This window comes from Myxine glutinosa, chromosome 6 (assembly GCF_964187855.1).
Source record: "Myxine glutinosa chromosome 6, kmMyxGlut1.1, whole genome shotgun sequence".
In the NCBI taxonomy this organism is placed as follows: Eukaryota; Metazoa; Chordata; class Myxini; order Myxiniformes; family Myxinidae; genus Myxine; species Myxine glutinosa.
Window position 1 is genome coordinate 2,073,754 of NC_136266.1, and position 22,634 is coordinate 2,096,387.

At 46.7% G+C, this 22,634-nt stretch overlaps 1 protein-coding gene across 3 annotated transcripts in view; it reads right to left on the reverse strand.

Moving 5' to 3' along the window:
• LOC137429117 (uncharacterized) overlaps positions 1 to 22,634 on the reverse strand; it is a 232,344-nt gene that overhangs the window by 171,347 nt on the left and 38,363 nt on the right. For all 3 annotated transcript variants that reach the window (XM_078779541.1, XM_078779542.1, XM_078779543.1), the window contains 3 exons: positions 11,183 to 11,255; positions 7,055 to 7,109; positions 6,800 to 6,932 (listed from right to left, as the gene is read on the reverse strand). In XM_078779541.1, coding sequence (XP_078635667.1) covers positions 6,800 to 6,932; positions 7,055 to 7,109; positions 11,183 to 11,255 — 261 coding nt within the window. The remainder of the gene's footprint in view (positions 1 to 6,799; positions 6,933 to 7,054; positions 7,110 to 11,182; positions 11,256 to 22,634) is intronic.

Genomic DNA, 22,634 nt, shown 5'->3' on the forward strand with positions numbered 1-22,634 from the left:
CCTCCTCACTCTCTGAAGACCTGGACAAAATCACAGACTGGTCAAACAAGTGGAACATGTCTTTCAATCCTGACAAATCTCACTCTCTTACTATGTCTCTCCGAAAAGATCGACTGGACAACCCTCCCATCTACTTTCTCAACAATCCTCTCCAAGAAGTTCTGTCGCTAAAGCTTTTGGGTCTCACTATCTGCCATGATCTTTCTTGGGAAATCCACATTTCCAAGCTGGCCTCCAAAGCCAGTCGCCGACTGGGCATCCTCCGTCGTGCGAAGTCCTTCCTCGGCACACCTGAGCTCCTCACCACATACAAGGCTTTCATCCGCAGCTCAATGGAATACTGTTCTCCCCTATGGGCTGGTGCTCCTGCCTCACACCTGGCTCGGCTTCACGCTGTTGAATCCAAAGCTTTCAAAATCATTGGAATCTCCCGCGATGAAGCTATCTCTGAGGGCCTTTCACTCACTCACCGCAGGCAGGTAGGTGGTCTTTCTGTCTTCTACCGACTCCTCTCCGGCCTTGCTCCCCCAGCTCTCTCTGTGCTCTGTCCCCCAAATATTCCTACAGGTCGCACAAGATCTGCCAGCAACCCTCTGATGGTTAAACTGCCGAAATCTCGGCTCTCTGCTCACCTTCACTCTTTCATTCCTCTTTTCTCCCGCCTCTGGAACAAACTCCCACACTCCCTTCAATCCCTCTCCTCCCTCCAGGTCTTTAAAACAGCTGTTCACCACCATCTCTTATCTTCCCACATCCAAAACCTTGATCTTTTCTACCCCCACTAATTCACCCCAGATCCACCTTGTTTGAAATTCCAACTTCTTTCCTGGAAATCCTGGCAGTGTCCATATGTTTATACCTCTCCCACCCGCCCCCCCCCCCTTCACATGCCTCCCCCCTAAAGCCCTCTCCCTCCCACAGATCTCTCGATGTCTCCATGTCTCTCGGTCCCTGCTCTCAAATGTTGTTTTTGTGTCTTTCCCCCTCTCTCCCCATCTTGTCTACCGCTCCCGATGTTATTTGTTTTATGTGTCTGTTTGTCTTTCTGTGTGATTAATGTTCGCTCTTTCACGAGCCTCGATCTTGTATACAAAAAAAAAAAAAAAAAAAAAAAAAAAAAAAATCTCTTATCTTCACCCATCCAAAACCTTGATCTTTTCTACCCCTGCTAATTTCACCCCAAATCCTCTTTTTTGAAATGCCAACTTCTTTCCTGGAAGTCCTTACTGTCCTTGTGTTCATACTTCTCCCACCCTCCTCCCCTTCCCACGCCACCTCCCCCCAGCCCTCTCCCTCCCACACATTCCCGATGTCCCTCACAAATGTTGTGTTTATGTGCTTCCACTTCTCTCCCCATCTTGTCTACCGCTCCCCTTTTTATATACTTTGGTTGTTTGTCTGTTTAATTTGTTTGTGTGATAAATGTTAGCTCTTTCACGAGCCTTGGTTATGTATACAAAACAAAAGAAAAAAAAAGGCGTGAATGGTGTTGGTGTCCTGTTTTCTGAGGAGTTTGTAGACAGTGTCATGAGTGTGACTGGAGTGAGTGATCGGTTGATGATGGTGAAAATGATGATTGGAAATCTCTTGGTGAACGTCATCTCGGGATATGCTCCGCAGGTCGGTCGGAGCAATGAAGCGAGGGACAAGTTCTGGTGTGCGATAGAGAAGCTGATGTAAAACATGAAAGATGAGGAAGTTGTTGTGGTAGGAGGAGACCTAAATGGACATGTGGGAAGGAGTATAGACGGTTTTGAGGGAGTTCATGGGGGTTACGGATATGGTGTGAGAAATGGAGAAGGTGAAAGGATTTTGGAGTTTGCTGATGGAGCTGATTTGTTGATTTGTAATACTCAGTTCCAGAAAGAGGATAATAAGCTTGTTACATACACCTCAGGTGGGTCGACGACAACCGTTGACAACCTGATGGTGCGAGGTGAGATAGGCGGCACCTTCAGGACACAGAGGTGATCCCGGGGGAGGAGGCTGTTTCACAGCACCACTTGGTTGTCTGCGACATAAGGCTGAAAGGTGCGAGGAGAGCTCGGCGGGTGAAGTACCAACCGAGAATGAAGGTGTGGAGGTTGAAAGAGTCGACGGTGAGGAAGGCATTAAAAGAGAGGCTGAGTATTGCAGAGGATGATGTGGTTGAGCTTGAAAGTGGTTGGATGTCAATGAAAGATAGTCTGTTGGGAGCCGTTGGTGAGGTATGTGGATGGACTAAAGGACCACCGAGGCACTCGGAAACATGGTGGTAAGTTGATGAAGTTGGAAAGAGGATAAACGAGAAGAGAAAGAAGTTCAAGGAGTGGCAGAAGGCGAAGGGTATGGGAGCAGAAATGGCAGAGCATGAAAGTTAAAAGGCAGCCAAGAAGGCTGCAAAGAAAGACGTAGCAAAGGCAAAGGAGGCATGCAGGAAAATGTTCGGAGAACGCTTGGATTCGGAAGAGGGTCAGAGAGCGGTATTCAGGATTGCAAAGCAGATAGCGAAAGAGAGGTGTGATGTGATGGGGGTGAGTTGCTTGAAGGATGAAGTGGGACAAATCGTTGTGGACCCAGATGGAATTAAAGGAAGATGGAAGAGATATATGGAAATAATGTTGAATGCAGAGAATGAATGGGATGGCAACATCGAGAGTAACCCAGTTTTAGGACCGGCAGAGAAGATAACTGAGAAGGAAGTTGAGGAAGTGATGAAAGCAATGAAGAGTAAAGAAGCGGGAGGGCCGACGGGAGTTGTGGGAGATATGTTGAAGGCAGCAGGAAGTTGGGGTGTGAAGAGAATGACAGAGATCTGTAACCTGGTAATGAAAGAAGTTCATGGAGAAGGGGAAGAAGTTGTTTCCTGGGTTTGTTGATCTGGAGAAAGCATTCGATAGGGTTCCAAGCGAAGTAGTAACATGGGCATTGAGGAAGTTAAGAGTGGAGGAATGGTTCATCAGAGTAGTGATGGTAATGTACAAAAGAGCGCGCACAGCTGTAAGGACCAAGGACGGGAACAGTGGTGAGTTTAAGGTGAAGGTGGGAGTGCACCAGGGGTCAGTACTAAATCCACTACTATTTGTAGCTGTGATGGAGGTGCTGGCTCGGAATGTAACGGAGGGTTTACCGTGGGAGTATGCAGATGATCTGGTGTTGATTGCAGAAAGTGTGGATGGACTGAAGGAGAAGATGAACAAGTGGAAGGAATCAGACCAAAAGGTCTGAAGGTGAATATCGGAAAGACGAAGGTGATGGCAAGTGGTAAAGCATGTGGTGAGGTGAAAAGAACTGGGAAGTGGCCGTGTGCTGTGTGCAGGAAGGGTGTCAGAGTGAACTCCATTCAATGTACAATGTGCGCAGAGTGGGTTCATCAAAAATGTTGTGGTTTGAGAGGGTCATTAACCAGTGTGGCAGCTACATTCAAGTGTAAGATGTGCACAGAGGGAGCTGCAGATGGAAGAAGTGTTGAGTTGGATCTTGGAGACGGCATGAAGCTGGAAGGTGTGTAAACATTTTGCTACCTCGGAGACATGCTGAATGGAGAAGATGGATCAGACTCGGCAACGGTTGCTGGAGTGAGATGTGCATGGAAGAAGTTTTGGGAACTGAGTGGCGTGCTGACGAGGAGGGGAGTGTCGTTGAAGCTGAAGGGAAAGGTGTTTGCTGCATGTGTGAGAAGTGTTATGATTTATGGGAGCGAGACATAGGTAATGAATGTAGAGCAGCAACGAAGGCTGGAAAGGGTGGAAATGTGAATGGTTCGGTGGATGTGTGGAGTATCGTTGAGAGAGAGGAAGACAAATGATGAATTGCGAAAGATGATGGGAATAGAGCCTGTGATGGATGCTGTGAAGAGAAACAGGTTGAGATGGTTTGGTCATGTGTTGAGGAAGGATGAAAGTGACTGGTTGAGAAGAGTGATGGAAATGAATGTAGAAGGAAGTAGAGGATGGGGAAGACTGAGAAAGACTTGGCTAACGGTGGTGGAAGAAGAAATGTGGGCAAGGGGCTTAACAAGGGGAGATGCAGAAAATAGGGCAAAATGGAGAAGCTGGTCATGGGGCTCGCAAGGCTAACCCCCGCTCTAGCAGGGAAAATGGCCTTAAAATGCCTGTTGTTGTTGCTGTTGAACATTTATTATAGACTGAGTTTCTTGAGATATTTAAATCAGAGATCCGTTTGAGAACGTTTGAGGAGGGGTGGAATGAAAGTTTAGAGAATGAAGAAAGGAAGAACTGTACGAGATTGAATTTTTTTTATGATGGTGTAGCGGTTACCGCTGGATGCACACAATCGCCTTGCACCGGCCAGAACACGGCCAAACGCGCCTCTCCCGGGCATGCCCGGACTCACTGTTCCCGGGCACGCCCGAACCTCCCGGGCACGCCCGGTCTCGTCTTTCCCGGGCATGCCCGCTCTCGCCTTTCCAGGGCTCGCCCAGAGCGTCCGGGCACGCCCAGCCTCGACTTGCCAGGCCGCAGCCAAACACGCCCGGGCAGGTCCAGACTCGCCTTTCCAAGGCTCGCCCTTGACACCCGGGCATGCCCGCTCTCGCCTTTCCAGTGCTCGTCCAGAGCGCCCGGGCACGCCCAGCCTCGACTTGCCAGGCCGCAGCCAAACACGCCCGGGCAGGTCCAGACTCGCCTTTCCAAGGCTCGCCCTTGACACCCGGGCATGCCCGGTATAGCTTTTGCCAGGCAAACTTCCCGACATAAATGTGTATATATATTGCTGCCCGATAAACGGGCTTTTGAGAGAATACCTGAGCTGTTTTGTTTCAATAAAGCAACTCGGACGAATTCCGTCTTTGGTCGCGTCAATTCTTTCGACTCGCGTTGGAGCGCAGCTCCTTCAATGGAAAGATTTAATGAGCAAATTGAACACAGTCTTTTGAAGAGGAAGAAAAAAAGGAGTTGTAGTCTACAAAGGAATACAATATGGCAGGGGTGGGGGGTGTTTCAACATTTTAAAGCAAAACCGTCGGTTCAACACATGTACATGGGTGTGGGAGGGAAGACCGCAAGGAGAGAAGGTAATTGGGGGGTTATCAAACAGTGACCATTATATTCGTCATGAGTGTGTGTCTGTGTGTCTGTGTGTCTGTCTGTCTGTCTGTCCGCAGCATAACTACCCGATTATATCATCCGATCTTGATGAAACTTGGGTGGGAGGTTGATATCATGATCTAGTTGTGTCCTGCCTAGAGTGGGCGTATTGCGCCCATTGTGGGAGGAGCCACGCCCGAAAAAGATGTCTTTTTAGGTGTGTAATCGAGTTCAAGCTACATCTTCTCCGAGGGGTTTGGTGGAATCTGACAGGGGTTTCGGTATTTGATTAGGCCAATGTCATGTGTCTAGCCCCACGGAGCTTGATTTTTCATTTTCGCCCCAAGGTCAAGGTCACAGGGTCACGAAATTTAGAAAAGTCAATTTTTGATGGTTTTATTACATTGTTCGCTTCCTGATAGGGTGAAATGTCGTACATGATCTTATATTATCACATACATCATGAAATACAAGTTTTCCAACAAATTTCAGAATCTTCGACCTTTGACCTTTCAAGGTCACAAAGGTCAAATTTTCAAAGTTGTCGGAATCTAACCGAATTTTTGGTATTATGTCGCTAACTAAGCTCATAACTGATTATACATTATTTTCTATCTCATTTCAAGGGCAGTAACCTTCGTTTTGACATTTCCGGGCCTGGCCTGTCCGGGCCTGTTTCGGTTATAGTCCGTCCTTTGTCATTGAATACCGCTCGCTCGTGAACCATCGTCGTCTGCTGACTTATTATTATTTTTTTTTTGTTTTTGTATTTAGACATCAAACAAAGGGCAAGAGGTTAGGGGGGAAATAGGAGGTGAAAAAAAAATCCAGGGCGTGACCAAAAGTGACATGATGCACAGTGACACGTCGCAATGACTGTTACAAGCAAAATTATATCCTATGTTTGTTTCCGTGTGAGGTATGAAAAAAGACGTCCCTGCACATGATGTCATCACGCAGCGACGTCTTTTTGTACATACCTCACACGGACGCAAACATGGCAGTTTTGTGTGAGGCGTGTCACTGTCGCTTAATGTGTGAAATCATAAAAAAAATAATTGTGTGAAATCAGCAATTTGATTCATAAAGCTGCAAAGAAGAAATGTATTTTATTTGCCAGATGTAGGGCACCTCTTTATATGAATTTTTCTAGAGCATTACTTGGTTGCTCCTAAGAACACAAGGGTAGTTCAGCACGCACACGAGATTTTTTGAACGTCCCTTCTTTTCTATTGTTTGGCATTTTCTACAAGCTATGGAAGGTCCCTTATTTTCTATACATTGCCACATGGCACATACCCTTATATAAAGGAGCCTTTTCTATGCCCCTGGCATTTTTCTCAAGAATATGCATTGGCAATCAACTTAAATTATTACGACAGGATTTAGTCATTATGTTAAATAGTGATTGGCAAGCTCAAGTAGCTTTGTAAAAAGATTGTGATCCGAGGGAAATGACTGCATATTTGGACAGTTTTTAAAACATCTTTCCTACGGTTCATATCTCTGATTATATATCATAAGGGTGCGAGTAATTGCTTGAGATTTTTGTAACCGGAATGGGTATTTGACGAAAACCTCATTGGTTCCCAATAATGCAGTGTGGCCTGAACACGAATGTACCAAATATATCACTGGTGTTTAACTAGGATACAAGTTGAAAGAAAAGAAGAATGAATCAAAAGCAAAAATAACAAGAATGTAAATTCAGATAAGCAATTCGAGCAGAAATTACACAATGCACTTTTTTTTTTTCCCCATCGACAAATTACCACTGGGTTTTCTCCATGGTGTGCCACTTTGATGTCACAGATAGTTCCTGCACCATCAGCTTGAATCATCATGTAGAACATGTCTGAAGTAATGTAACACTCGTAGTTTGTCGAATTGTAGTGAGAACTCAGGCTGTAAGAACACAAACACATGTATTTCCAAATATGACTAGTCTGAAAATACGACTTCAATACGTAACAGATGCGAGAAAATATTTTTTGGGTTGTATTGTGATTGGGTTGTAATTTACTCACCCGTGGTCTTGGGCGATGGTCTCCAGCTGACTGACCATAGCACTAGGAGATGTGACTGTAGGAAACAGATGGGAAAACAATGCGGTCTTGTCTGTGCATGCACATCATTGTGCAGTCGCAACTCATAAAAAACACCAATATGGTTTTTTTTTTAAGACAATATAAAATCATGCATACATGCACGCAAACACACACACACACACACACACACACACACACACACACACACACACACACACACACACACACACACACACACACACACACACACACACACACACACACACACACACACACACACACACCCTTTAACCACAAAGTTGATAAACTTATTTTATCTTTGATTTGTCAGGCATTAATGTCTGACAACATCTTGTCTTCTTCTGAAGGATCTCTGACAGGTATCGCATGTAAAATTAGCATTATCACTTCCTTCCTTTCCTTCCGTGTAAGTACTGCTTTCTCAAGATGAAGATTGCCACACTGCATTTCCACGCAGGCCGGGAGCAACGCAGGTCGGGAGCAACGCAGGCCGGGAGCAACGCAGGCCAGGAGCAACGCAGGCCGGGAGCAACGCAGGCCGGGAGCAACGCAGGCCGGGAGCAACGCAGGCCGGGAGCAACGCAGGCCGGGAGCAACGCAGGCCGGGAGCAACGCAGGCCGGGAGCAACGCCGGCCGGCAGCAACACGGGCGTGGGGCAACACAAGCGTGGGGCAACACAAGCGTGGGGCAACACAAGCGTGGGGCAACATGGGCGTGGGGCAACGCAGGCCGGGAGCAACGCAGGCCGGGAGCAACGCCGGCCGGCAGCAACACGGGCGTGGGGCAACACAAGCGTGGGGCAACACAAGCGTGGGGCAACACAAGCGTGGGGCAACATGGGCGTGGAGCAACGCAGGCCGGGAGCAACGCAGGCGTGGAGCACCGCAGGTTGGGAGCAACGCAGGCCGGGAGCAACGCAGGCCGGGAGCAACGCAGGCCGGGAGCAATGCCGGCCGGCAGCAACACGGGCGTGGGGCAACACAAGCGTGGGGCAACACAAGCGTGGAGCAACATGGGTGTGGGGCAACGTGGGTGTGGAGCAACGCAGGCCGGGAGCAACGCAGGCGTGGAGCAACGCAGGCTGGGAGCAACACGGGTGTGGGACAACACAGGTGTGGAGCAACGCAGGCATGGGGCAACGCACGCGTGGAGCAACGTAGCATGGAACAACGCAGGTCAGGGGCAACGCGGGTGTGGAGCAACGCAGGCCAGGAGCAATGCAGGCCGGGAACAACGTGGGCGTGGGGCAACACGGGCATGGGGCAACACGGGTGTGGGGCAACACGGGTGTGGGGCAACATGGGCGTGGGGCAACACGGGCGTGGGGAACCATGGGCGTGGGGCAACACAGGCGTGGAACAACGCAGGCCGGGAGCAACGCAGGCGTGGAGCAACGCAGGCCGGGAGCAATGCAGGCGTGGAGCAACGCGGGCTGGGAGCAACGCAGGCCGGGGGAAACGCGGGTGTGGAGCAACGCACGCCGGGAGCAACGCAGGCGTGGAGCAACGCAGGCATGGGGCAACGCATGCGTGGAGCAACGTGGCATGGAACAACGCAGGTCAGGGGCAATGCGGGTGTGGAGCAATGCAGGCCAGGAGCAATGCAGGCCAGGAGCAATGCAGGCTGGGAGCAACGCCGGCCGGGAACAACGTGGGCGTGGGGCAACACGGGCGTGGGGCAACACGGGCGTGGGGCAACACGGGCGTGGGGCAACACGGGCGTGGGGCAACACGGGCGTGGGGCAACACGGGCGTGGGGCAACACGGGCGTGGGGCAACACGGGCGTGGGGCAACACGGGCGTGGGGCAACATGGGCGTGGAACAACGCAGGCCGGGGGCAACGCGGGTGTGGAGCAACGCAGGCCGGGAGCAACGCAGACGTGGAACAACGCCGGCCGGGAGCAACACACACACTAGTCAGACTCAATACAAGGCGGGATCGATGCACATCCGTGCACACGAGGTGGGATATGTGCGTGTTTGTGCACACTAGTCTGACTCAACATGAAACCGGATCTATGCGTGTTCGTGCACACGAAGCGGGATCTGTGCGTGTTGGTGCACACTCATCTCACTCAACACGACACAGGGTCTGTGCGTGCTCGTGCACACTAGTCAGACTCAACAAGAAGCCGGATCTAGGCGTGTTCGTGTACACGAGGCGGGGTCTGTGCATGTTCGTGCACAGGAGGCGGGATCTGTGCGTGTCCGTGCACACTCATCTGACTCAACACAAAGCAGGGTCTGTGCGTGCTCGTGCACACTGGTCAGACTCAACACCAAGCGGGATCTGTGCGTGTTTGTGCCCATGAGGCAGGATTTATGTGTGTTCGTGCACACTAGTGTGACTCAATAAAAGGCGGGATCTGTGCGTGCTCGTGCACACTAGTCAGACTCAACACGAAGCGGGATTTGTGCGTCTTTGTGCCCATGAGGCGGGATCCATGTGTGTTCGTGCACACTAGTCTGACTCAACACAAGGCCGGATCTGTGCGTGTTCGTGCACATTACTCCGAGTCGACACGAGGCGAGATCTGTGCGTGTCCATGCACACTCATCTGACTCAACACGAAGAAGGGTCTGTGCGTGCTCGTGCACACGACGCGGGATATGCGAGTGTTCGTATACACGTTTTAAAAACTTCGATTTTGTACCAGGGACACAAACCTTTGGGTAACCATGTTTGACGTAAACAGCATGCTTGAATCACAGAGTTTGTAAAGTTCATATTGAGCTCATGCCGCATTATTCATTTTACTCGATCATTTTTAGGTAATCCTAAAAATTAATTAGGTAATTTAGGTAATTTTCCCCGCTAAAGCGGGGGTTAGCCTTGCGGGCCCCATGACAATCATGGATCCCTGTTTGAGGCAATGTTTTTATGGCCGGATGCCCTTCCTGACGCCAACCCTTGGTCGCCTCTTACGATGTGCAGGGATACAGTGTACCTATTCTAAATCGGGGTACACACCGTGATCATTCATCCCAGCAAGCTGGTACTCAATTTGCCGACCTCGGAAGGATGACAGGCTGAGTCAACCCCCCTGGCGTTAATTCAGCGATCGACCGGGATTCGAACCCAGGATCCTAGGATTCCAAGCCGGCACCCTAACCGCTAAATCAACACCAGGCTTTTAAAGGAAAACAGAAAAAAAAATTCTCAAAAAAACTTCCTGGATCCGGAATAATTTCCTGAGCTTCACCAAAAACTAATCAATTCTTCCGTATCCCAAGTGCAATCATCCCACCAACTTTCATCCAAATCCGTTCAGAACTTTTCCAGATATCTTGTTCACAAACACACGAACACGCACATGCACACACACACACACACACACACGGACGGACACGATCGAATGCATTACTCCCGCCAGCAACGAAGGCTGGAAAGGGTGGAAATGCGAATGGTTCGGTGGATGTGCGGTGTATCTTTGAGAGAGAGGAAGACAAATGATGAATTGCGAAAGATGATGGGAATATTGCCTGTGATTGATGCTGTGAAGAGGAACAGGTTGAGATGGTTTGGTCATGTGTTGAGGAAGGATGAAAGTGACTGGTTGAGAAGAGTGATGGAAATGAATGTAGAAGGAAGTAGAGGACGGGGAAGACCGAGAAAGACTTGGCTAAAGATGGTGGAAGAAGAAATGCGGGCAAGGGCGTTAACAAGGGGAGATGCAGAAAATAGGGCAAAATGGAGAAGATCGTCATGGGGACCACAAGGCTAACCCCCGCTCTCGCAGGGAAAATGGCCTTAAAATGCCTGTTGTTGTTGTACATGAAAACCTTCTTTTTCTTCAACAACATCGTCTCAGATCATCAATTTGGTTTCAGACCAGGTCGCTCCACCTTGGACACGCTGCTTTTTTTTTTAATACACAAAAATTAAAAAGTTTAGAAACAAACCTTCAGCAACAAAAGAGGATAATCATACACTGATGATAATGTTACAAAACCAAAGTGTTCAGATAATGAATAATTTCCAAACATGAGATATCTGCGTGAGTTAACTGTGGACGTTAGATGACAGCATCTCTGTGGTCAAACACAGGATTCACTCCTTACAGCTTTGCAAATAATCTTGTTACCTTTGAGGGCCTTCTGTAGCGTCTCGAGGCACCTTGATAGACGCTGCAATCCGTCTGCCCCTGCACGTCGCTCCTGCAAAATGCAAAAGATACAAAGATGTTCAAGGATGTTAGAAACTTTGCTGCAGGAAGCCATGTGGCCCATCAGGTCTCTGGTGAAAGATACAAAGATATTCAAAGATGTTAGAAACTTTGCTGCAGGAAGCCATGTGGCCATCAGGTCTCTGGTGAAAGATACAAAGATATTCAAAGATGTTAGAAACTTTGCTGCAGGAAGCCATGTGGCCATCAGGTCTCTGGTGAAAGATACAAAGATATTCAAAGATGTTAGAAACTTTGCTGCAGGGAGACATGTGGCCATCAGGTCTCTGGTGAAAGACACAAAGATGTTCAAAGATGTTAGAAACTTTGCTGCAAGAAGTCATGTGGCCATCAGGTCTCTGGTGAAAGATACAAAGATGTTCAAAGATGTTAGAAAGTTTGTTGCAAGAAGTCATGTGGCCATCAGGTCTCTGGTGAAAGATACAAAGATGTTCAAAGATGTTAGAAACTTCGCTGCAAGAAGTCATGTGGCCATCAGGTCTCTGGTGAAAGATACAAAGATGTTCAAAGATGCTAGAAACTTTGCTGCAAGAAGTCATGTGGCCATCAGGTCTCTGGTGAAAGATACAAAGATGTTCAAAGATGTTAGAAACTTTGCTGCAAGAAGTCATGTGGCCATCAGGTTTCTGGTGAAAGATACAAAGATGTTCAAAGATGTTAGAAACTTCGCTGCAAGAAGTCATGTGGCCATCAGGTCTCTGGTGAAAGATACAAAGATGTTCAAAGATGCGAGAAACTTTGCTGCAAGAAGTCATGTGGCCATCAGGTCTCTGGTGAAAGATACAAAGATGTTCAAAGATGTTAGAAACTTTGCTGCAAGAAGTCATGTGGCCATCAGGTTTCTGGTGAAAGATACAAAGATGTTCAAAGATGTTAGAAACTTTGCTGCAAGAAGTCATGTGGCCATCAGGTCTCTGGTGAAAGATACAAAGATGTTCAAAGATGTTAGAAAGTTTGTTGCAAGAAGCCATGTGGCCATCAGGTTTCTGGTGAAAGATACAAAGATGTTCAAAGATGTTAGAAACTTTGCTGCAAGAAGTCATGTGGCCATCAGGTTTCTGGTGAAAGATACAAAGATGTTCAATGATGTTAGAAACTTTGCTGCAAGAAGTCATGTGGCCATCAGGTTTCTGGTGAAAGATACAAAGATGTTCAAAGATGTTAGAAACTTTGCTGCAGGAAGCCATGTGGCCATCAGGTTTCTGGTGAAAGATACAAAGATGTTCAAAGATGTTAGAAACTTTGCTGCAAGAAGTCATGTGGCCATCAGGTCTCTGGTGAAATATACAAAGATGTTCAAGGATGTTAGAAAGTTTGCTGCAAGAAGCCATGTGGCCCATCAGGTCTCTGGTGAAAGATACAAAGATATTCAATGATGTTACAAACTTTGCTGCAAGAAGCCATGTGGCCATCAGGTCTCTGGTGAAAGATACAAAGATGTTCAATGATGTTACAAACTTTGCTGCAGGAAGTCATGTGGCCATCAGGTCTCTGGTGAAAGATACAAAGATGTTCAAGGATGTTAGAAAGTTTGCTGCAGGAAGCCATGTGGCCATCAGGTCTCTGGTGAAAGATACAAAGATGTTCAATGATGTTACAAACTTTGCTGCAGGAAGTCATGTGGCCATCAGGTCTCTGGTGAAAGATACAAAGATGTTCAAGGATGTTAGAAAGTTTGCTGCAGGAAGCCATGTGGCCCATCAGGTCTCTGGTGAAAGATACAACTAGAACACCACTCAGTAGGGCGCATACTCCCGCCGCCGTGGGTCAAGTTGGAATAGTACAATTTCACAAAAGTTTGAGGGAGTAGTTCAGTGACAACACCCGACAAGACAACACAAGACAGACACTGCACAGATATATATATTTAGAATATATAGAAGATAATGTTAAAAAAAAACAAGGCGATTTCACTTACATTTTCGGATTCAGCGTTCAATTCCATATAGGCGAGTGTATTTTGAGGCATGTGTGACTTCAAATAAAATTGTAAGCCAGGAAAAACGTTCGTTATGACCACGTTGTTCGTGATCACGTGTTCACGTCGTTAAAAAATGTTTCAACTGTCCCTTGAAGAACTGTATTCTATCATATACTATAACACCGTTTTCTTCTTCTTCTATAAAAGGATGCTTTCGACTTGCTCACCAAATCGATTCATTCCAAAAAAAAATTCCATCTCTTACAGTTACAGTGCCTCTTTCATACATTCCCTAAACTCTTCAGAACTCCACCCATCCTTCAGCGTCCTCAAACGTATTTTTGACTCGAAGGTCTCAAGAAACTCATTTTGCAAGAAATGTTCGTTTCCCATTAATCGTACACTTTTCAAAATCCAATCTCACCCCTCCCCTCCAAATCTTCCCCATCACCCCTTCCCTCCAAAACTTCCCCATCACCCCTCCCCTCCAAATCTTCCCCATCACCCCTTCCCTCCAAAACTTCCCCATCAACCCTTCCCTCAAAAACTTCCCCATCACCCCTCCGCTTCAAAACTTGCCCATCTACCGACTCCTCTCTGGCCTTGCCCCCCCAGCTCTCTCTGGGCTCTGTCCCACAAATATTCCTACAGGTCGCACAAGATCTGCCTGCAACCCTCTTATGGTTAAACTGCCAAAATCAAGACTCTCTGCTCACCTTCACTCCTTCATTCCTCTTTTCTCCCGCCTCTGGAACAAACTCCCTCACTCTCTTCAATCCCACTCCACCCTCCAGGTCTTTAAAACAGCTGTTTACCACCATCTCTTATCTTCCCCCATCCAAAACCTTGATTATTTCTACCCCTGCTAATTTCACCCCAATTCCACTTTTTTGAAATACCAACTTCTGTCCTGGAAGTCCTTGGTGTCCTTGTGTTTTATACTTCTCCCACCGCCCCCCCCCCCCTTCCCACGCCTCCTCCCCCCAAGCCCTCTCCCTCCCACACATCTCCCTGCTCTGAAATGTTGTGTGCTCTCAAGTGTTTGTGTGCTTCCCCTTCTCTCCCCATCTCGTCTTCCGCTCCCTCTTTTTATATATTTTGTTTGTCTGGTTGAATTGTTTGTGAAGTAAATGTCAGCTCTTTCACGAGCCTCGATTCAGTATACAAAAAAAAGTTTCATTCCTTAGAGATACAACATATAAAACTGGCACAAATGTGAAAACAAAACTTGCTCATTTTAAGTCGAACAAGCCAATGCGACCACTCATTCTTCTGGAAAGAATCCTGTGCACATGCTTGTCACACTTATAAGTCACCTAAGTCTTTATAAGTTCATCAAATACTGACACCGCGATTGACATTCGCTGAGGTAAATGTTGATATCTCTTGTGAGGTTAAAAAAAACAAAAAACAATTTTAAAGCATTATACGTATCAAACGATACATTTTATAAAACGGGGAAACTTAATACCGTATTTTCTGGTGTATCAACCGCGGTTTTTTACCGACGGGAAAACCCTAAAAAAGGGGGTGCGGTTGATACACAGTAACAGAAAAATTTGTGCATTGAAAAACTGTCATATCAATGGGACGTAATCTTTATATTACTTTGACGTTGCGGGGATACAATGATGAATGATCGTCAATTACGTTACTAAGGTAGGTTCAACGCCGATTACTGCTGCCAGTCAAAATACAAGAAAGTTTGAAGTTTGTAATATTTGATTTTTCTATGCGTGTTTGTGAAAATGTGTACTTTCACTAGTCCTCTTTGAATGACAGGTCACATAGTGAATAGAGTGTGCTAAATAAAGACAGGATTAAGTCACAAAACAAAAGCGTCAACATGGTAAACAGGATGTTTTGCATAGGACATTATGACGTACCTATTGTCTAACCAACACCGCGGTATTCCTATTGAAGTCGGCTTTGATGCTGCCGCATGGGCTGGGCGAATGTATAAAACGGAGAGGTCAACGGGGAGTTTCACCATTCGTTCTATCCTGTTCGAGCTATCAAGACCAAGATTCACCATTCGCTTCTATCCTGACCAAGACCAAGCTTCACCATTCGCTTCTATCCTGACCAAGACCACGAGATGGCACCGCGATCATTCACAGCAGCTTTCAAGCTCCGTGCCTGCAGGTTTGCAGAAGAGTTTAGTAATCGGGCGGCCGCCCGACAATTCGGAATCGACGAGTCCGTCATTAGACGCTGGCGGACTAACAAGCAGACGCTGGAGACGATGCCGAAGAAGAAGGCGATGAGGGGCAAAGCAGCCCAGTGGCCGGCCTTGGAGGAGAGACTGCTAATGTGGGTGAGAGAGAAGCGAGCCGAGGGACACGCCATCGCAACATTAGCGTTGCGACTCCAGGCCCGACTCATCGCCAGGGAAACAGGGGTCGATGACTTCACGGCCAGTACGTCTTGATGGCACTCAAGATGACATCATCTGGGAGGATGAAGTGGCAGTGACCGACGATGGAGAAGAGGATAACGACGACGATGATCTCGCCTACCCAGACTTGGATGATGATCTTCGTAATGTCTTCCCTGAAGAAACAGATGACGAGGACTTCTTCAGATTTTAGAGCCTAAACCCAACGGCCCTTTTCCGACGATGGAGAAGAGGATAACGACGACGAGGATCTCGCCTACCCCGACCCGGATTGGACTGAAGAAACGGATGACGAGGACTTCTTCGGATTTTAGAGACTAAACCCAATGGCCCTTTTCAGGGCCCCACATTGGCAAGAGCCAAAACCCAACGGCCCTTTTCAGGGCCCCACATTGGCAAGAAAGAATAATTATAATGTTTTTTAAATTCTCTTTCAACTCATTTGATGTATTTTCACTCTTTCTCTGTCTTCAGTTTCTCTTTCCTTTCATCATATTTCGCTTTCCATTCTATTTATTTATTCTCTTCTCTTTTTTTAATTTTCCTGATTTTTTTTTTTCCCCCTCGAAAATCTGTTTTTTTTTGTTTTGTTTTTTTTTTAAGTCGAAAATCGGGGGTGCGGTTGATACACGGGTGCGGTTGATACACCGGAAAATACGGTACACACTTTGGTGGTTTTAAAATGACACAATATGTCTTGATTAGAAAAAAAAAAATGAACATTGAAGACGACGCTGCTAAAAAAATGCACCGCTCTAACGCATAACCACGAGTTTAAACTACATTTACAACAAATAAGAAAACTATTTTCATAGCACAATGTTAATTAAAAAGACCTCACAGCCACGTGATTTAAAAACACCTCACCACCACGTCATTTTACATCTCACCACCACATAATTCAGAATACCTCACCACCACGTGATTCAAAACCACCACCACGTTATTAAAAACACTTCACAACCACGGAAACAAAAGTTTCAGGGAGTAGTTCAGTGACAACACACACTGCCCAGATATGTAGATATATAGATAAACAAGCGTGACGCCGAGGTCCCCCGTCGGTGAAGTGATGTGAGTTGACAAAGTGGAAGACGCAAGGCGGCCATCTTGGATTTTGACTTCGTGACCCAATTTTGAATGACGTTCTCCCTTATGCGTAGATACACCCACACACCAGATTAGAAGTTGGTACTTCACTTATTTTTCAAGATATTCCGCTCACAAGGTTCAGACATACATGGCGGTGGCCATCTTGGATTTTGACGTGGCGACCCAATTTTCAAAAGCGTTATTCCTTATGCGCAGATACACCCACACACCAGATTAGACGTTAGTAGTTCGTTTATTTTTCAAGACATTTCGCTCACAAGGTTCAGACATATATATGGTGGTGGCCATCTTGGATTTTTACATGGCGACCCAATTTTCAATAGCGTTCTTCCTTATGCCTAGATACACCCACACACCACATTAGACATTGGCACTACGCTTATTTTTCAAGATATTCCGCTCACAAGGTTCAGACATACATGGCATCAGACATACATGGCGGCGGCCATCATTTTGACGTGGGTTGCACCCACACACCAAATTAGAATTCGGTCCTTCGCTTACGCATGCACGTACGCACGCACGCCCGCCCGGACGGACACACGGACGGAGGGAAAAACCATAGTCCCCCTTTCGCTCCGCGGTGCGATGGGGGACAATAAACGTGAAAATTGCAGAACCCGAATTATTTTTTGGTCTGGGAAGCCCATGCGAGGTTTCTTCTTCTTCAGCCTCTCAACCCTGGGTGAATATGCGATTTTTAATATTTTTTTTCAGTTCGAATTTTCCCAAATCTGTTTTATTCGTTTGTTAATATACCTCAGCCATTGACAAATCTGGAATTATAATTACTCCCGCCAGGGAGTAATGCATTCGCTCGTGTCCGTGTGTGTGTGTGTGTGTGTTCGTGTGTTTGTGAACAAGATATCTGGAAAAGTTCTGAACGGATTTGGATGAAAGTTGGTGGGATGATTGCCTTTGGGATAAGGAAGAATTGATTAGTTTTTGGTGAAGCTCAAGATATTATTCCCGATCCAGGAATTTTTTGAAGGATTTTTTTACCATTGGAAGATAGGGCTCATTTTTTTTAAACATTATCTTCCATATATTCTATATTTAACATTGTTATATGAAAATAGTTTTCATATTTGTTGTAAATGTAGTTTAAACTCGTGGTTATGCGTTAGAGCGGTGTATTTTTTTTAGCAGTGTCGTCTTCAATGTTCATTTTTTTTCTTCTAATAAAGACATATTCTGTCATTTTAAAACCACCAAAGTGTGTATTACGTTTCCCAGTTTCATAAAATGTTTCGTTTGATACGTATAATGCTTTAAAACTGTTTTTGTTTTTTGTTTTTACCTCAGAAGAGATATCAACATTTAGCTCAGCGAATGTCATTCGCGGTGTCAGTATTTGATGAACTTATAAAGACTTAGTTCCAGATTGGTCAATGGCTGAGGAAAAATGACAAACGAATCAAACAGATTTGGCAAAATTCGAACTTTTTTTTAAAAGATCGCATATTCACCAGGGTTGTGAGAGGCTGAAGAAGAAGAAACCTCGCATGGGCTTCCCAGACCAAATAAATAATTCTGGCTCTGCGATTTTCAGGTTTATTTATCTATATATCTACATATCTGGGCAGTGTCTGTTGTCACTGAACTACTCCCTGAAACTTTTATTTCCGTGGTTGTGAAGTGTTTTTAATAATGTGGTGGTGGTTTTGAATCATGTGGTGGTGAGGTATTTTAAATTATGTGGTGGTGAGGTGTAAAATGACATGGTGAGGTGTTTTTAAATCACGTGGCTGTGAGGCGTTTTTAATTTTGTGGCTGTGAGGTGTTTTTAATTTCGTGTTTTGTGGCTGTGAGGTGTTTTTAATTTCCTGTTTCGTGGCTGTGAAGTGTTTTTAATTTCATGTTTTGTGGCTGTGAGGTGTTTTTAATTTCGTGTTTCGTGGCTGTGAAGTGTTTTTAATTTCGTGTTTTGTGGCCGAGGTATTTTTAATCTTCTATATATTATATTGTTGCGGTTCTCTCGCCGGCCTTCTCCCCTTATCAAGGGGGGATTAATCCACTTGTCTTTACTGGCCTGGAGGAACCGAGACTTATTACGTCCCTCCCGGACACACGCGGAGTAGGGTTTCGGGACTACTCCCTCGCTCGTACGTAAGTACCCGCGCTGCCCTGGGAGCGAGAAAATAAGCCTCGCACGAACCACGTATGATGTTAGTACGCCGAGCGGATTGCATACACGTGGCCCGCACAGTCTTAACTAGTGGAACCCGATTGGAGCGATCTTATTCGTGCCACGCTTAGTCAATTGGAGAAATCACAGAAACGATTGAATCAAGAAGAAAGGAAGAACAGATGGGTTTAATGATTCCCACACGTATTTATAGTTCCAGGACGAAGAGACACAGAGTAATCCTTATACAGTCTTAACTTATCCCTGGGACAACGGGCCCATCTCACTCACACTCACACAGGGGATTGCAGATGGGCAGGTGTTCCCCAACGCGTCCAGGGATGGTCCTCGTCCAGCTGTCTACGGTCCCCGGCACGTCCCGCGAAGATGGCAGCAGGCGAAGGCAGGGACTCGTAGCACGTCTCTCGAACAAAGGGATGATCGGGGCGAAAACGGTAGAGGGCGGACTTTAGCGCGGCTGGCAGTTACTCAGCCTCGTTCACTCGCACGGCTGAAATGCGCTATATCGATATAAACGCGCCTGGCTGCGCCCGCGTATATCTGGCGACCAACTCTTCTTCCTCAATTCACTGGGTGTTGGTTAGCGCGCGCGTTCTCGTGCAATGATCAAGTTCTCTTAGCCCTCAGATGCAAGTCCTTTGGGTTCTCCAGCGCTGGTCCTTTTAGCTCCCCCTCTCCTCTGCGAGTCCTCTTACGGCAAGTTCCATCTAAGTCCTGTCGAGGGCTTTGCACAGCGGGTTTTATAGCTATGCCCCCCGAACCATGTGGAACTCACCAGACTCTTCTCACCATGCCCTCTGACGCCACCACCTCTGAGCTCTGATTGGCGGCTCATGCTTACCGTCATCGCTCGTGCCGCTCCGCCTCGACTTCGCCCCGATCCTCCTCCGCCTCCCTCGTGTTAACTCGCCCAATATGAACCAACGTTAACGCAAAAGGGGTTGAGGCTACAGACGTAGGATGACCGGTGGCAGTAGGGCCTATTTTCCTGGCTCCTACTCAACGCAGAATTAACACTGGAAGGGAACTAAGCTCACAAATACTAAGACATAACTATACTATTGCGAGGCTACATGTTGCTTGTGTGACTAACTATGGAGGGCAGACTTTAACCTTTATTAGGCTCACATTACAGACTCAAAACCGTAACAATATATATATATACATATATATATATATATATATATATATATATATATATATATATATATATATATATATATATACAGTGGAACCTTGACTTACGAGTTTAATTCGTTCCGTGACCGAGCTCGTAACTCAAATTGCTCGTATCTCAAATCAAATTTCCCCATTGAAATGCATTGAAATGCTATTAATCCGTTCCAGCCCGCCAAAAACCACACCAATTTTTTTTTAAATATACAGTATATATAAAAATATCTCGCGCTTTATATTTCACCTGTATGCAGCATACAAGTTGGCAGGATGGCCTGGACTGGAGGTACGCACACTTGCCTCTAAAGTCTAAACTGTCCAGCCTGGGTTTGAATCCCGACCCAGCTATAACCTGTCATGGGTGAATCACAGGCAGGGTGATTCATCAATGTGTGTACCGCTAAACTGGGCGCCCCGTTTGCGTCCCATTAGTTGTTGGATGTTAAGGATCTCACCGTGTTTTCCACAAAGAGAAGGCGAGCTATCGCCGGCATTCTGAACAAGTTGTGGCCTGGCATGCTCTTCTCCTCTGCCGTTATATACGTCCTCCTCGACACCTCGCTCATGTTTTTCGACGATTGCGTGTTTTATATCCAAGCACATCATCCTCTTCTTCTTCTCAGCACTGCACTTGCCACTCACTTTCTTAGGCCCCATGGTTAAAACTAAGAAATTTTCCGAAATAACCAAAATGCGAAAAAAAAAATGCAGCGCTGTACGACAGAGATACGTACTGTACTTGCACGGCAAGATAACCACGTGACCAGAACCCACCTGGCGGCGTGAACTCGAAATAACCAAAATGCGAAAAAAAAAATGCAGCGCTATACGACAGAGATACGTACTGTACGTGCACGGCAAGATAACCACGTGACCAGAACCCACCTGGCAGCGTGAACTCGAAATAACCAAAATGCGAAAAAAAAAATGCAGCGCTATACGACAGAGATACGTACTGTACGTGCACGGCAAGATAACCACGTGACCAGAACCCACCTGGCGGCGTGAACTCGAAATAACCAAAATGCGAAAAAAAAAATGCAGCGCTATACGACAGAGATACGTACTGTACGTGCACGGCAAGATAACCACGTGACCGGGTGGCGAAAGCTCGTAACTCGGATCTCGGCTCGCATCTCAAAGCAATAAACCGCCCGAGCGACGGCTCGTATCTCGAAAAACTCGTAAGTTGGGGCACTCGTAAGTCAAGGTTCCACTGTATATATATATATATATATATATATATATATATATATATATATATATATATATATATATGTATATATATATATTGTTACGGACCCCGACGTTGGCCTTTCCCACTTACCAAGGGGGGATTAATCCCCTCGTTTGTTACTGACCGACGTGGTCCTGGGGGTATGACGCCACGCCCGGTCGGTGAGGGTAGGGTAGGGTAGTAGGCCCAACCGTCCTATGACCTAAATACCAGCACTTCCCGGTACGCAAGGAAATACTCCCCGCTCACGGCCGCAGCGTAATGGATGGATAACGCCGAGCGAAGCGAACCGCGGCGTGAGCCGTTTACCAAGACTAGACCCGATTTATATTCGTAACGTTGGCCAAATCGTGCCACAGGTGTGCAATGATGGAAACCTCTAAAGCGACCGAAAGAGCATGAAGAAGTAGAAGACAAAGTAGGGAATAACAGGATTTATTATTATTTACACGCAACTAAAGGAAGAAAAGCAATCAAAGTAATATACAAGGAAATGGAAGAATCAGAAGACACAGTGCAATTATTAACTTATCTATAAACAGTCTTACTTAATACCACAAGACAACATGAAAGACAGACAAACGGCCAGACTTACACGGGGGATGAAAGCAGGAACGAATCGTAGGAGGTGGATGGCTTGGAGGGAGAGGAAGGTTCAGTGGGGACCGGGGCACGGTCGGGCTGTAAGCGAACAGCCGCCGTCAAAACCCAAGCTGCGATCGTGCAAAACCGCCGCGGCTCCGAAGCTGCGCAGTCAAAGCTCCTCCTGTGCACCGCTGCGTCGCGCGCTCTCCAAATCACTTCGGTCCTTTCTCCGATCCCGCAGCTCTCTCTCTCCGATCTCCCTCGATCTCTCTCCGTCTCTTTTCTCTTGTCGGGGCCGTGCCACCGCGGGTTATATATGCCCCTCCCTTGAACCTTCGCGAAGCTCCTCGATGTTTCTCTCCACACCCTCTCCACGCCCAACCCCTTGTTCTTGGTTGGTTGAGCGGGGCTGACTCACTCCTACCCTCTATGACGAGGTGGAGACACGCCTTTCTTCTCCGAGGCTTAACCACGTGCGTAATGGAGTCAAATGCAGCAAAGTGGCGAAGGGAGTCAAAATGCAGCAAAGTGGCTAAACCTGGCACTTTGAAGATACCATGTCGGAGGGATCTATCTTATTTAATTCGGTGCAACGTAATGAACTAGTGGATCACAGAACCTTCAACTTCAACTTCAACTTCAACTTTTGCTCAAGGTCAACTGCCATCTGCTTGGAAATCAGCCAACATCACCGCTTTGCACAAAAAAGGTGCAAAAACAGATCCTAGCAACTACAGACCAATCAGCCTTCTCCCAATTATCAGCAAAGTC